Source organism: Dipteris shenzhenensis, chromosome 19, assembly GCF_047967505.1.
Source record: "Dipteris shenzhenensis isolate YYH24624 ecotype China chromosome 19, Dip_SZ_1.0, whole genome shotgun sequence".
NCBI lineage: Eukaryota > Viridiplantae > Streptophyta > Polypodiopsida > Gleicheniales > Dipteridaceae > Dipteris > Dipteris shenzhenensis.
The window spans coordinates 14,845,063-14,860,993 of NC_141614.1; the positions used below are offsets into that span (position 1 = coordinate 14,845,063).

Consider the following 15,931-nt stretch of genomic DNA (forward strand, 5'->3'; position numbering starts at 1 on the left):
TGGTTTTGGCCTTCCAAGGTTGGCCTCACGGAGCGGGTGGACGAGGTGCCCTTCTTTTCTTATACCACCCGGGTTGGCAGGAGGCTCCAGATGGACACTTCGCCGTGGACCCCTTCGAGGGAGAGGCATTGGGTGGCTCAGAGGGTGCCCCAGTAGGTCCGTTCTAGGTTTTGGACTCGCCTTTGGTCCAATTTGCGGCCAAGGAAGATCTCCTACTTCTTATGGCTAGCCACACTCGGAGGCTTGCTTATAGGCTCATGGTTGGAGCATTTGCGGGTGGAGGGGCAGTGTCACCGCTGCTCTGCTAGAGTTCTGGAGACGATCCCCCACTACCTTTGGAGCTGTCGTAGCGCAGTGAGGATTTGGATGGGAGCCCTCATGATTTTGTCCCGCGTGCAGAGCCTTCAGAGGGACTACACTCGGGGGATGGTGGCCTGGTTGACTGAGAGAGGTCATGCGTTCCAGGTTGATGAGGTCAGGATATCATTTACACTCTGTGTTCAACATGGGAGCGCGGGACCCCGGGCTTTAGGGCACATAATTCCCAGGAGTTTTGGAAACGGGGAAACGAAAAGGGGCGGGAAATGGTGTTTCGGTTTTTAAGGGTTAATAAAGTGTGTGTGTGTGTGTGTGTGTGTAGTTATTATTAATACATATGTCATACATTACAAAGATAGTACATACATCTAAATTTCACAATAACTTACTTCAAAGAATTCAAAGTTCGGCAAAGCAGCACATGCTACATCAATTACCATAGATGATAGATCATAAATGACAAGTAGTTTGGGGCCTAGGCTGAAGCCTCATAAAACATGATCCATGTCACATGTGACATGACAAAATTCTAAAAATAAGTACTATAGTCTATGCTGTAGCCAATACAAAACATGATCCATATCGGATCCAAAAATATGACAAGGATCATGCATGCTCGAAGAATCACTCCTCAACATCATCAGCATCCATGCTATCATCTGTCTCCGACTCCTGCGTGTCAGCCTCAGATGAAGTTAAGAGAGGATCCTGCTCCTCTAGCCCTGCTGAAGTGGAAGCGATGGTGGATACGGCCCTCAATCTCTACCCCTGAGAGTGGGTGGAAGAGCGAGTGGTGCGGGTGGATGCTGTCAACTCCTCATAAAGTAAGGCGTACATATCATGCTCTTCCTGTGGGATCTCTGGAATGAACTTCACCTTCTCAATGTCGATCTTGTCCACATTCACCTGAGAAGGCTCCGGATTCTTGGCATTCCTTTCAAGGAGCTGGAGGTTGCAATGACAAAATGCCAACCTTTTTAGCTGAGATGTACTCAACCTATTTCTCTTCTTTGTATGGGAGAGTGCCCAAGTGCTCCAATTTCTCTCACATGGACCGAAACTGCAATCTTGAGAGAGCACTCGAATGGCAATGCATTTCTGCACACATAATTAGAATTTAGGATTTAGAAATTAGAATTAATTAGAATGTAAATTGTAACTATATTGCATGATGCATCATGCATGTAGCTGAAACTTGAGTGTATGGATAGTGAATTACCAGTGTGGGAGCACAATTCCCATAGTTCTCCCACCATGAGACAGGCTGTAGCTGAGTCTCTCGACCAAAGCTCCCCGTATGGTTGCGGAAGGCCAAGAGATCATCCTCTGTATGGCCCTGCATGTACATATCACCATGGGTCACCGCCCTCATGTTATGTCGTGAAGCCATCATGAAGCTCTGTGTTCTCATATTGCTCCTCATTTCGCCATAGAGGATGCAATACATATGCTACTGCAGGAATTGGTATGTGAAACCAATCCCATCGCTTATTCCATACAGCCTTGATCTACTCAATCCTTTAGAGAACAAACCATGGACCAAAAACAAGAGTCAAGAGTCAATGTAAAGTATCAAGACTCAAGAAAGAAAGAAAGAAAGAAAGTTTATTAAAGTCTTCGGAAGACCGATGGGTCTATGAGACTGTGAAAATCCTGATACAATGAGCTGTGGTAGTGGAGCTACTAAACGAGCATCCATACCAATGCAAAATGCAAAATGCAAAAAATGCAAAAAATGCAGAGTGACAGTACTAAGTCCTAAGTACAACATAGTCATGTCGATGGTCAACTATATATCAATCTCAACATCATCATCAATATCATCATCATCCCCAACAACAGCAAGATATCAGGATGGATGAGGCAGTGGAGGCATGAAGTCGGCAATAGAGTGCTGTCGGCCACTCAGAGGTGCAGCCCTGGCACGTCTCCTGGTCGTAGCTCTGCGTCTAACCAGGGCTACTGTGACCCCTGTCGGTCGGGCTCCAACTCTAAACAAGGAGGGGATGTCTCCAAGTGTGATCTGTGTGTCGACCCTCTGTCTGAGCTGTCGGGTCATGGGCTCCGGGTCACGGTCATGTCGAGGCCTCGTCTCGTTGGGGTCCATGTGATCTAGCTGAAAGAACTCCATGATAGAGCTCTGAGAGGGATCAACCGAGGAAGAAGTCTGCTCCTGTCTCCGTGCTCGGAGTATCCTCTCGCGGTGTCTAAGTGCCTCATGAATGAAACCTGCCAAACACCGCTGGTCTGGATAGGAGAGGAAATGGGCTAAAATCCCATAACTATCTTTGAAGAGGCAGTGGAAACGTCCTCGGATCTCATAGTACACACGACACCTGAAGATGAAATGCTCCTCTGTCTCAACCTCCTGTATGTCACATAGCGTGCATATGCACCGCTCCCTGGGTAGTCGCTCTGCTCTGCCGCTCTCGATGCGAAGTCTATGTGAAGAGACCCGGAAATGCCCAAGAGAGATCCTCATCGAGTGGGGTAGGTGAATTTGTGTGTATCCAGGTGGGTCAATGAAACCCTCCGCTGTGATATGTAAGAAGTGATCTCTGTAGAAGCTAAGCTTCACTGGGAGTTCACTCGGTTCCAACCAGGTCCGAAAAGTGTGTAGCTGTAGTAGATCCTCATGAATAACCTGGTTGACCTCGTGTGATAAGAGGGGAGAGAACGGAGCATCCATGCTGTACTGGAAGGGAGGTAGTCTATCCATGTGGAGGCCCAGTCGCTCAAACCATCTCTCTGTACGTGCATACCAGCACCTTTGATCTCCTCGTGCTGCAAGTGCCATAGAAGAGGATAGAGCTATCCATGGTAGCTTGCTACGCCCTAGGTATAATCCCCATATTCCCTAACTCGGTACAGATATGTGATGACCTGAAATGCAGCATCTAGCTGTAAAGGGGGTGATCCAAACTCAGCCTGAATGATCTGGTGAGGAACGGATGACTTACCACGAATCATCCGTGATAGCATGAGAACCTGTAGCCGCTCCACACGGGCCCACTCTGTATCCGACAAGTCTGGCCCCCAACAAGGACTGCGGTACATCCCCGTTGGGCGAGCCAAGGAGTCAAAAAGCAACCCCTTGGTGCGTGGATCCTGAAAGTGTGAGCGGAAGCACTACCTCTCTAGCCTGGCTAATGAGGCATACCCTCTACTCAAGTGTGCCTGCATCGCGGGTCTCATAGTGAAGCTCTCGGTCCGGAGAAGATAACCCCAAGATAGGTGTATGATGAAACTATCTCAACAGATGACCCCACAAATGTGAACTGCTCCTGACGCATGATGGAAAATTTTACATATAAGGAAAAACATAAGGAGACTTACTGCTGTCCTCTCAAGTATTGTTGCTTGTTGAGAGACTCTCCAATCTTGTCCATGTACTCATATAAAAGGCCAAGAGTGCTCCCCTCCATGTATGTAATGCGTAAGACTGTGTAGATCGGATTGAGAGTTTTGATCAAACCCTCAACCTCTTTCTGAGCTGTTCCCCAAAAATTTAAGGTATGGTCAATATTCTCATCTTTGGTCCCCTTACATCACATGGTTCCTTACCAATTCGATTCTGTTTTCCCACTGGTCGGGAGACCTACTGTTTGTGAGGTCCAATTCGTTTCCCATATCGTAACCCAGTGTTTCATGTGCATACCAAGCATATTGAAGTTCACTATCATTATGTTCGGGAGCGGTTGTCAGCAGGAGACATAGAGTTGTCCTATCTTCCCACAGAGGACAACATAGCAGATATGTTTACAAAGGCACTTCCTCGTCCCAAGTTCGAAGTCTTCCGACAGGCTTTACACTTGGTTCCCTTTGTTACATGATCTGACATCCCTTGTACATTCATAGGTGGCTATATCCTTTTGGATGAACATGTGCCACCATGACCAGAAAATACCAGGTATTCTGAGACGTTTCCAGAATACTTCAGCCCATCCCATGGAGGGGGGTTTGTAGGCCATCTTCTGGTGGTTCTAGTGATGCCCTATAGGCCATGGTATGTGCCTTGTAGGCATAGATATAGGCACTTATAGTTTAAGTGTCTTTTAGGCCACATAGGACACTTCGTCCTATGTGACACCTAGGACACTTAGTCCTAGGTCTAGCTACAAGTACTATGTACTCTTTTTCTTTCATACATTTTAGTTGACGTGACGGCTGTTCTTCATCGACCCTTGTACCTTGTACTTGAGCTCTCGCGTTAAACGATTCTACAAAAATGCTGTAGGATTCAAGAGATTCAAGCTCCTTCCACATTTGTGCAATTGGAGGAGATTAATAAAGCACGTTAACACACTCTACTGTAGCAGTGAAAGCTGCCCTGTACTTAGCCTCACAGCTAGATGTGGCAACTGTTGGTTGCTTCTTGCTGAGCCAAGAGATACATGAATTGCCAAGCAAAAAACAATTGCCGATATGTGACACTCTGGTGTCGGAACAACCTGCCCAGTCACTATCCGTGTAAGCATGCATGGTAAGTGAACCCTGATCACCATAGAAGAGGGCTAAATCCTGAGTGCCTTTGAGATATCTGAAAACTCTCTTCACTGCCTGCCAATGCTGTGAACTGGGCATGTGCATGAATCTGCTGAGCTGAGATACTGCATACTGTAAGTCAGGTCTTGTGTGACATAAGTAAATGAGACATCCAACAGCCTGCTGGTAAAGAGTGATATCAGATGGTGGGCTCCCATCGTTAGCTGAAAATTTGAAGCCAGGGTCCACTGGAGTAGAGATTGGCTTGCAATCCTCGAACTGAGAACGATCAAGGAGCTGTCCAATATACTTGGACTGTGACATCATGATACCCCCCTCAACATGAGCAAAGTGAATGCCCAAATAATAGTGGAGCTGTCCCATGTCTGACATTTCAAAAATCTGCTGCAAATCAGTCTTGAAAGCTGCAATATGCTGAGTATCTGGGCCCGTGATGAGCATATCATCCACATATAAAATCAGCACTAAAAAATCAGATCCACTCCCACGGACATAAAGAGTGGGTTCTGTGGGGCTATTCTGAAAACCAAGAGATAGTAAGTGTGCATGAATTTCGGCATACCATGCCCTGGGTGCCTGCTTCAAACCATAAAGGGATTTTCTCAGCCGGCATACCTTGTTTTCAGAATTAACAACCTCAAAGCCAGGAGGTTGTGTGACATAGACTTCTTCCTGCAGATCCCCATGAAGAAAAGCAGTTTTGATATCAAGCTGGTGCACTTGCCAATGATGATGGGCTGCAATGGCAATGACACATCTAATGGTAGTAATCCTGGATGTGGGAGCAAAGGTCTCCTCAAAGTCAATGCCTTGTTGTTGGGCATACCCTTTTGCAACAAGACGGGCTTTGTGTTGATCTATACTGCCATCAGATTTCCTTTTTAATTTGTAGACCCAATGGGTACCAATGGCATGCTTGCCGGGAGGGAGATCTACTAATTCCCATGTGTCATTTTTTGCAATGGATTGTAACTCAGCTCTCATTGCATCCATCCACTCTTTGCTGTCAAAAGCATCTTTATGGCACAAAGGCTCTTCATTGCAAGCTGTAGCAAGGAGTGCAAACTCAAGAAAGTGACCATGCATCTGTCTATTCCCTGATCTTGTCAGGGCAGCAAAAGGCTGATCTTGTTTGCTGTCCCTCAATGTATCAAGAAGCCATCTGGGAACTTGCCTTTGCTGTCTATTGACAACAGCTCTTTCTTCAATCATTGCATTATGAATAGTGGGATCATTTTGTGTTGGAAGAGAAACCTGCAAATCAGCATGGGGTACTGGCTAATCATTGCTTGTTGGAGGGCCTGCTGGAGGCTCATGTTGCTGGTCAAAGTCTCCTTCTGAGGGAAGCAGAGGTAACCAAGAGTCAAAGGCATCAAACATGTCAACTTATGGCTTAGCTTTGCAGTCCACAAGAGGAGAAGCCGAATGTTCAGCAAAGATTACATCTCTATTGACAATAATCTTCCCAGTATTTGGTTGGTATAACCGATACCCTCTGCTCTCCTAGCTGTAACCAATAAATATGCATTTGATTGCCTTGTCATCAAGCTTATGTCTCAGCTGAGATGGTACATGAACATATGCAAGAGACCCAAAAACTCTCGTGTGAAAGTGAAGGCTTCCTGCCTTTCCATGCTTCATAAGGTGTAACAGTCTTCAATGCCCTTGTAGGTGATCTATTCAGCACATAGTTGGCACATATCACTGCATCAAGCCAAAATTTATTGGGCAAGGACTTGGCCTTAAGCATGCATCTAGCCATCTCCATAGTGGACCTGTTTTTCCTTTTAGGAACTGGATTATGCTGAGGAGTGTAAGGAGTAGTGCATGAGTGAACAATGCCCCGTGAAGACAAAAATGCATCAAACTCCTTTGACATATACTCTCCCCCCCTATCTGTGTTGAGGGTGACAAGCTTGCATCCTGATTCATTCTCAACCATATTCAACTACCTCTGAAAGCATGAGAACACTTAAGATTTGGCTTTTAAAGGATATACCCAGCAATATCTTGTGAAATCATTAATGAGAGTCGTGAAATATTTGTAACCCCCAATGGCATTTGTCCTCATTGGGCCACAAAAATCACTGTGCACTAGCTGCAATTTCCTTTGTGAGAGTTTTGGACAATTCTTTTGAAAAGGAAACCGATGCATCTTACCCAAAAGACAACCCTCACACACATGTTTGGAAACTGTGTGAGTTTGAGGTACATCATTTGCCATCTGTTGTGAATGTAGCTTTGCAAGAGCTCTATAATTGAGATGACCCATTCTCTCATGCCAAAGATGAGTTTCAGCAAGCTGTGAATCTGAAATAGCAAATGCTTCAATAGAGAGTGCAGCTGAGTGATCATCAAGGTGATAAAGCCCCTTTTTTAAAGTGCCAGTGAGAACTATGGCATTGTCATCACGAAGATCATAGACTAGGCATCTGTATCCATAAAAAATCACTCTGAAACCTGAAGTGGCAATTGCTGAAATTGAAATCAAGTTGACTTCAATTCCAGGCACAAAAAGAACATTTGTCAAAGTGACAGGATGGTTTGAAATGGATGTGAGCTGCACATCTCCAATTCCTTTTACAGCATAGGAAGCATTATTAGCACATGTGACAGTCCCCCCTCGAGGTGCATCAGCTAAGGAATGAAACAACTGTCTGCAAGATGTGACGTGCTTGGAAGCACCACTATCAAAATACCAAGATTGAGCATCATTAGCAGTAAAGAGTGCATCAACTTGGGAGGGATCAAATGAACAATGGACAGCCCATGCCCAATCATCTTGGAGAGCATGTGCACGTGAAGCATCTGCAGGCTCATGGGATTCAATAGCATGTGAGGCATTAATTGTCAATCCTGCTTTCTTTTTCTCCGAAGCAATGCGCTTCCTGCATTCTGAAATGTCATGTCCAGGCTTGCGACAATAGTTGCATCTTTTCTTCTTTGACTTATCTGCTGTATTTTTAGATGCATGGGAGGAATTACAGCTGCTATGCGCAGATTTAGGCTTGCCCATAGGCTTGGAAGCCTTGCCTCTTCCTGTCTGCTGTGAAGCAAATGCATGATCAGGAATAATGGCTTGTCTATTAGCACGACTTCGCTCTTCTTGCAAAAGCAAAGTAACTAGCTGATCAAAAGAGTAGTGGTCTAGATTACCCATGGCCACTAACCGAAGGGTTGTAGCAAAACCTTGATATGTATCTGGCAATCCATTCAATGTGTTACTGACAAGCTGAGAATTTGGCACCACCTCATCAATATTAGCAAGTTGTTCCATGCGGTCCTTGACCTTTGTCAGATATGCATCCATAGAATCACCTTCATTCATACTGACTTCCTGTAATTGCCTTCTCAAATATGCAGCACGTGCCTCATTGCGAATCTGATAGAGAGAAGCCAATTCGTCCCAAGCATCCTTTGCTGTCCTACAAGACTGGATGTGTGGAGTAATGATTCTCTTGCATGATAAAGCAATACATGAATGTGCATTTGCATCTCTTGCATCCCATCTTGACTGTTTCTGAGTTGGGGGAGCAGCAACAGGGGTGCTAGAAGATAAGGCATCAGGAGGAGTACCCTCTGCAGAGGGACCATCAGTAGAGGCAACCACTGTAGCATTGACTAGTCTCATATCAACTCTTGAAACAATATTCCAAAAGTGCTTTGCAACAAGAATATGTTTCATGAGATAAGACCACATCGGATAGTTAGTGCCGTCCAACTTATCATCTTCACGAAGAATGCCAAATAGATCATGATTGTTGCCAGCCATTGCAAATGGGATACCCTAAAAAGAAGAGACCTGAAAACACAAAAGCCTCAAGGCTATCTCTGCAAAGAGCTGGCTGTCCAAAAATGACAGCAAGTGTCTGTAAGTAAATGATCTGCAAATTCCAGCCCAAATCAAAGGGCAAATGCAAATTTGACCCAAATGTGACTGTGTCAGGCAATGTTCACTACAAATAACAGCAAATCTGGCAAAAGCCCCAAATTAAATGAGGGCAAATAGGCCAAAAAGAGGGCAAATACAGAAAAGCCCCAAATTTTGCTGAGATGTTTGTAAATGTGACCCAATATATTCTAATCTGACCCAATGCCCTGCAAATGTGACTCAATGTCCTGCAATCTGACCCAAATGTACTACAATCAAATAAAAATTGCAAACCAAATCCCAAAAGACAGCCTTAAGGCTCGCAACTGCAAAATTAGGACTTGCTGTCCACAAATTGATTGCAAAAGTGCAACTGTATAGACCTCAAGAGGTAGGCTTTCCAAACTGTTGAAATGGCTTGAGAAGATTTCAAATAGTAAAAGGAAGGTAAGGACAGCAAAAGCCCTCAAAAGCCCCAAATTTTGAGATTGTTCTGAATATGACTTCGCACGTGCAAAACCTGTACGGAGATCCCGAAACATGTATAACTGTACGGATGTAGGTACAATGTATGGATATACGGAGCAGGTCCAATGTACGATGTACGTACAATCGTACGGAGCATGTATGGAACTAGTACAAGGTACGGATGCATGGTGTACGGCTGTACGAACGCAAGTACTAAGCTGTACGGTGTACGGAGCGCAAGCACGGAGCCTTCTGTACGGCAGTGCATGTACGGAGTTGTACGACTGTACGGCGGCGCATGTATGACGCAAGTATGGTGGCTCAGATACGGAACGCATGTACGATGGCTCAGGTACGGTAAATGCTACGGCTGTTGTATAGAACGCATGCATGATGTACGGCGCAGGTACGTACGAACGTCCGTACAGTCGTACGGGACTGTACGAAAAAGGGGGCAGAAAGCAATGAGGGTCCGGGGTCACGGAGCAGGTCCTAGCTCTGATACCATTGTAGGATCGTTTAACAAGAGAGCGCAAGTACAAGGTACAAGGGTCGATGAAGAACAGCCGTCACGTCAACTAAAATGTTTGAAAGAAAAAGAGTACATAGTACTTGTAGTTAGACCTAGGACTAAGTGTCCTAGGTGTCACATAGGACTAAGTGTCCTATGTGGCCTAAAAGGCACTAAAACTACAAGTGCCTATATCTATGCCTACAAGGCACATACCATGGCCTATAGGGCATCACTAGAACCACCAGAAGATGGCCTACAATTTTAAGGTGAAACTCTGTAAATACACATATATCTCACTCATATTCCTTGTCCGAGCCGAGTAAAAAGTGCAGTATGACAATCAGATGAGGATGTCTTGGTCTTCAATGTTCAAACAAGGGTAGGCTATCTAGATCTACACATGATATTCTATTGGGAGTTCCTTTTCAGCCTTTCAGGAACTTAGGTTATGTGGAGCGTGGATCAGGTTCACAATGGCACCTTGACCCGGACCCTGCTTCTTCTCTGTTTGGGATCCTGGAGGACTTTTCTCTATGGAGGACTCCCCATAAAGCTTTTACAATGGGACCGCGGAGAGTGGGAATGGATTGATACTGGGCATGAGAGAAGAGCATTCCCTTCCATTACACAGTTAGTACTGCCAGGAGATTTAAGCTCAATTGTAGAGGATGGAGGCCGAGCTCTCCTTGGGAGAATTTTCAGATTTTTCTGAGGACATTGAAATTCTCATCTTTTGGGCCAAAAGAGGGAGCGTGTTAATGCGCTGCCTGTTTTGGCCCAAAAGGCAAGAATTTAGGCATCCTGAATTCCTACCTTTTGGGCCAAAACAAGCAGTGCGTTAACGCGCTCCCTCTTTTGGCCCAAAAGATGAGAATTTCGATGTCCTGTATCTTTTGATTTACAAATCCAAACATGGTCATGTTACATATCAAAATGAATGGCAAGGCATGATTTAGATTATTATCATGACCTTTTGCACCATTTAGATGATTATCATGACATTTTGCACCATTTAGTAAGATTTCATGCATCAAAATGTGAATTTAATGGAATTTTTGCCAGTTTCTTGCACCAGATTTAGGGCAAGGCCCTTCGTAATAAGAGCATGTTAGAACTCTCTATATATATTGGGACAAAAACAATCAAATGTTTTCTATGCCACTTCAACTATATTGTAACTGTTGTTGATAGCCAAACCATTTCTATTTAAGCCCATCTCATAGAATGTAGAACACGATTACTAATGAGCACTTGCAATATTATGTTATAATCATGTTCAATGTTGAGGAAGCACCATAAATACTTATTAATGATTACATACATACATACAATGAGATTATGTGTTTGTAGCCCAACCAATTCTTCTTTGCTTGCTTTTTCTCGCTCGCTTATTTGGTCTTGCTCGCTCGACATCACTCGCTTGATCAACACCTTCAGGCGCGTGCATTCTTCTATGGATTCTTCTTTAGAGATACTAGCAAGTATTTCAGTGTGGCAGATCTAGAGAGCCAAATGCACAAAGGCTTTGGATGGATCCACCACCCTTATCACACTTTGGCCATTATTTGGATAGATACTATTCATAAGCTGATGGCCATTTGGGTGAGCATGCAAGGGGACTTCACGAGCAACTTCTTCCAGGAGGACTATTTTCCTTAGGGAATGGAGGGGTTCCCCTTTCTTCTCAAAGTCCACAACAGGTTTGAGATGGCACTATTAGCCTTGACCTTGGTTTTTTTCTTGTTCACTCTGAGGAGGTTTTTACTGGCCCCTTTTAGGCCGTTCTTTCTTTTCATGCTCGCATGATATATTTTCGCTCTTGAGCTTGCTCTCGCGGATTTTGTTCATACTTAATAGAAGTCCTTTCTCGAGAAAAAAAAAAGTAGTATACTGCCTAGGGAGGGAGGGAGGGGGGCTGTAGTATACTGCCCATGAAAGTAAATGCTAGTAGCATAATAAAAAAGGCTTCTAGAAGTAGAGAAGGGAGATGTGAAGGAAGGGGCTGATAAAAACGCAGGTGGAGGATAAATTGGAGGGAAAAATTAAAACAAAATGGTAAAGGCAAGGGGAAAGAAACAAGAAGGGAGGGAAAACATAAACCAAAGAGCACTATACAGAGCAATCTCCCCCTTTATAGAGGGGGTGGAAACAAAAGGGAACAAAGTTTGAAAGGATGAAGAGGATGTCAAGGGAAGAAATGAAACCGCAAGGGGCTACACAGGGAAGGTGTAGAAAAGGAAGGGAAGGCAACAAAGGAAAGGGCGAACCCCCTGTGCTGAGGAAGGATGCCATAAACAACATAAGTGGAACAGGAGTGGCTGCAACTTGAAATTTGAAAAAGATAAGGGAGACAGGTGGGTACTGAGGAGAGGAAGGCAGCAGATTTATGACATGGAGAAAGGGAACATACAGCTAGGGAGGCAGAGGTTCAGGGAAAAAGACAAAGACAGAGGGGAGTGCCATACTGGAAGGGAAAGGGCAGCAAGCAGAGCTGAACATAGGAGACAAAGGGTACAAGTTACAAGGAGTAGGAAGGGGCTTTGGAGGACAGGAAGAATCAGACTCATAAAGGGGAACCATTGAATTTTATGTCAACTAACGAGTTCTCCCGATCATCATGGTTGAATACAACAAAATTATAGATTCCAATACATTGAACTATATGAATTGAGCATGACATTTGTAACAATTTTGTAATTGTACAAAAGATTTAAGAGCAAAGTGAAAAATTATGTTGCCATAAAGGCCTTATTAAGGTTGGTTTTGGCCCTCATGGATTTTGTGATGCAGGTTGTTGGAACTCTTTACAGTCATCATCAAAAAATAGTAATTGTTGATGCACCAGGTCCTGGAGAATCTAGGAGGCTGATTGCATTTATAGGTGGCATTGATCTCTGTGATGGACGCTATGATACTCCCCATCATAATCTTTTCCACAATTTTGGTAGAGACTTTAAGAATGATTATCGCAACCGCACATTTCCTGTAAGTACATTGAAACCATTCCGTTGAACTTGCTAGTTATATGCACACAGATACAGGTCCAAGAAAGCCACATTCAATGATGTGATGAAAAGGCGGATGATCATGAAAAGAGACTTTTAAATTGCATCATGCATCGTGTGGGTCACTATAGTGGTTCAATATGTATTCCTTAATTGTAGCTAGCCACTCACGCAGGTTCTAATACCATGCATTCTCAAAATAAGAACTTTTAACAGAAAGTTGAAAGAGGAGGACCCAGGCAACCCTGGCATGATTTACACTGCAAGATTGAAGGCCCTGCTGCATACGATGTTTTTACTAACTTTGAGCAGCGTTGGAAGAAAGTTGTTGAATCGCATACACACAACAAAAAATTGCATGACATTGTCAATCTCATTCACACTTCGGCAAGAATTAATCCACAACGTGCTGGGCAACATGGGGACCATTTGAAGGTGACGGAAGAAAATGATCCTGAGACATGGAATGTCCAGGTATGAAATCGCATCAGGCCCAACCTTATTACTGAATTCACTCTTCTCGCTCAAATTTTTTGTTTGTGTACACATTTCTATAAGAAATATCATCTTTACTCAGGGAGTGGTTTGTGGTAATTAGTATGGTTTACTTCCAATTTCTGTGTATTTGGGTTGTTAATCAGCACTCTTGCAGATTGTCAAGGGGGTGTCCAGATGGTTCTCAAATCATGACAGGTGGTTTTTTCACTTGCAACTAGAGCATGCTTGCGTGATAGAATGCTTTATGTGCCCATACCAGTGCTAACAGCTCATCTTCAACAATGAGGGTGGGACATATCAATGCCAAGTGCCAACACAAGGCTGATTGTATGACAACAAAGATAACAAAATAGAACAACAGCAAGCAGGAGATTGGCATTTGCAGCCAACAAGTTCAAGCAAGATAAGACGTATGAGATAAAATGATTTATCAATATGCTAGACCTAAGCAACTTCCTTTACATCCCCTCCGGTCTCCCAGGCCCCTCCCCTCCGCGTGCATCATTTCTTCTAAAAAAAATCTCCTGTTAGCCGATGCCGTCGCCTTTCCTCTCCCCCTCTCCCTTGCCCTTTCTCATGTCTCCCCCTCTCTTCTCCATCACCCCTTCCCACCCATGTCGGGAAAAAAGCACGTCAAAATTTCTCTAATGGCCATCATATGCCATGCCAAAAGTCTCTTTGTGGCCATCCTGCACGTTGAAAGTTTTGCTCTCTGGCCATCCTGTGCCAGTCAATTTTTGGATACTGAGTAATGTGGTGTGAAACCCCGTGGGCTTTTTGTACCCCCAATCAGGAGGGTTTTCCCCCTTACGGTTAGGTCTTTATGTTAAGAGGTATATAACCTCATTTTGGAGGTATACGTTGTAACCTTTTGACATTTTGTAATAGCACGTCAGCTTTCTTGTGCTCTCCACAACTGTTTTGTTCTAGTCCACTCTGTATCTTCCTCTACCCCAAATCTTTACTCAGCTCTACTCTCCAAAGAGTCTATTGGTGAGCCCTTACTGCAGCAAGGTGCTTGTGGACCTAGGCATCTGAGGGTCTTTTTTGTTCTTTCCTTTGCAAGGCTGCCAACCGTTGCAACCTCCACCCTAAGGTATCTTGTCTCCCAGTCATAGCAACAAGAAATTCTGAAGCGTCAGTTTGCCAATGTGCCAAGAGAACGTTTGTTCTTGCAATAGAAAGGCATTAACTTAGCAAGCTTTGTCAACAAAGGGGAAGATTAAAATTTGTTGCAAAAAATTCTAAAGAACAAACCTGTTCTTTTACGATGATCAAATCATCGTGAAATATTATGGGATGACTGTCTGGAGTGACCTACAAGCCAATTAGGAGTGTTCAATGCAGGCAAGTTAAACTTCGACAAGAAGCCATCAGTTTTTGTTGTAGAAAATGGTTTGTTTGTCACCTGAACATCTAATTCAATATAGTCTTCCCTATAGTCAGCTGCCAGCTTGAAAGAAACAATTGTATTGTGTTTAACCAATTGCCCATAGTCAGGTGCTCCAATCTATAGCATTTTGTTTGTTCCACAACCTATTACAGGTAGCCTTGATTTACGCTCAACAGTGGTAGAACTTGTCATTTTTGTGTGACATGGGAAAGATCGTTTGCGCAAGGCAAAGAAATGAAGGGGCGCTTACATGATCGACAGAGTCCATTTCAATGTTTGTAAACTCAAAGGGAAGTGACAAGGATCATAGGGTCAGATCCATAGCGCTACGAAAGCGACAGAACTATAGGATCTGGTAGATCACAAGCAGAAATGGCATAAACAAAAGTCGCCCAAAGTTGCAGAATGGCTTCTCAGATTCAACCAAGCCAAAACTTTTGAGCATTCAGAAAGCAACGCGGGTGTACCCATGAGCACAGGAAAAGTGCAACGCAAAAGAAAGGAAGAGAGTCCCGATGCAAAAGGAAGATACACACTTTTCTGCGGAGGAGGGAAGAAGATACATCACTTTTCTTTGATTCAGGATGGCAAAATTTGAGAAAATTGAACGGAGGGACGTGTGAAAATCATGGTGAGATAAGGGGCGACAGAAAGGTGAAGCAATCCATGCTGGCTTCATAGCCAGCAGCTCTCCAAGTGCTACACATGAGAGACTGTCTCCTCCATCTATCTTCCTCACCTTATCGTATGTTTGCCGGCAGCCATAGCCAAATATCCACATGAGGACGAATGAATCCCCTGCTTCCAAACCAAAATTATCTCTGTCAAATCGCCTCACAATAAGGCCTCGTGATGAACATGAGGGACGAGACATAGACATGGAGAGAGAGATACCTACGTCAAGCCTGGATTTGGTGTGTGTAGGATCTCCAGGGCAGGGAGAGATATTGCCGCATGAAGATTAGACAGAACTGCGGGTGGGTCAATGTTGGTTCAAGATTTCAACTTAACTGATTTTAATCTAAGGGCTTCCATTCATCGATTTAGATCTAATGGCTCACGTTCATTCCATGGTCCTAACTGAATAGCCTCATTAATATAGTATAGATGGAGTGAAAAAAACCACTAACATTAGAGAGAGTTGCTGCCAAAGTAAGAGAGAACAAAAACCATCCTGCAATTAGGAATCCCAAATCTGCATAACCACTGAAAGGTCCCCCCTTACATTGAAAGCATATCGAATCCTAATATAAGCAGATCTAGCATGAGCATGAGGCTCTAAAACAGAGATAATAAGCAGAAAGTGATCAAAATAATATAACCCAGGGGCAATGCAAATAGTAACATCTCTACCCAAG

The 15,931-nt window shown here is 44.0% G+C and overlaps 1 protein-coding gene and 1 pseudogene across 2 annotated transcripts in view; one reads left to right on the top strand and one right to left on the bottom strand.

Moving 5' to 3' along the window:
* The window catches only part of LOC147890138 (phospholipase D beta 2-like), a 124,507-nt gene that overhangs the window by 20,548 nt on the left and 88,028 nt on the right, over positions 1–15,931 (top strand). For both annotated transcript variants that reach the window (XM_087390179.1, XM_087390180.1), the window contains exons 3-4: positions 12,468–12,662; positions 12,899–13,156. In XM_087390179.1, the coding sequence (XP_087246305.1) occupies positions 12,468–12,662; positions 12,899–13,156 (453 nt within the window). The remainder of the gene's footprint in view (positions 1–12,467; positions 12,663–12,898; positions 13,157–15,931) is intronic.
* On the bottom strand, positions 943–3,758 carry LOC147890139 (uncharacterized; annotated as a pseudogene).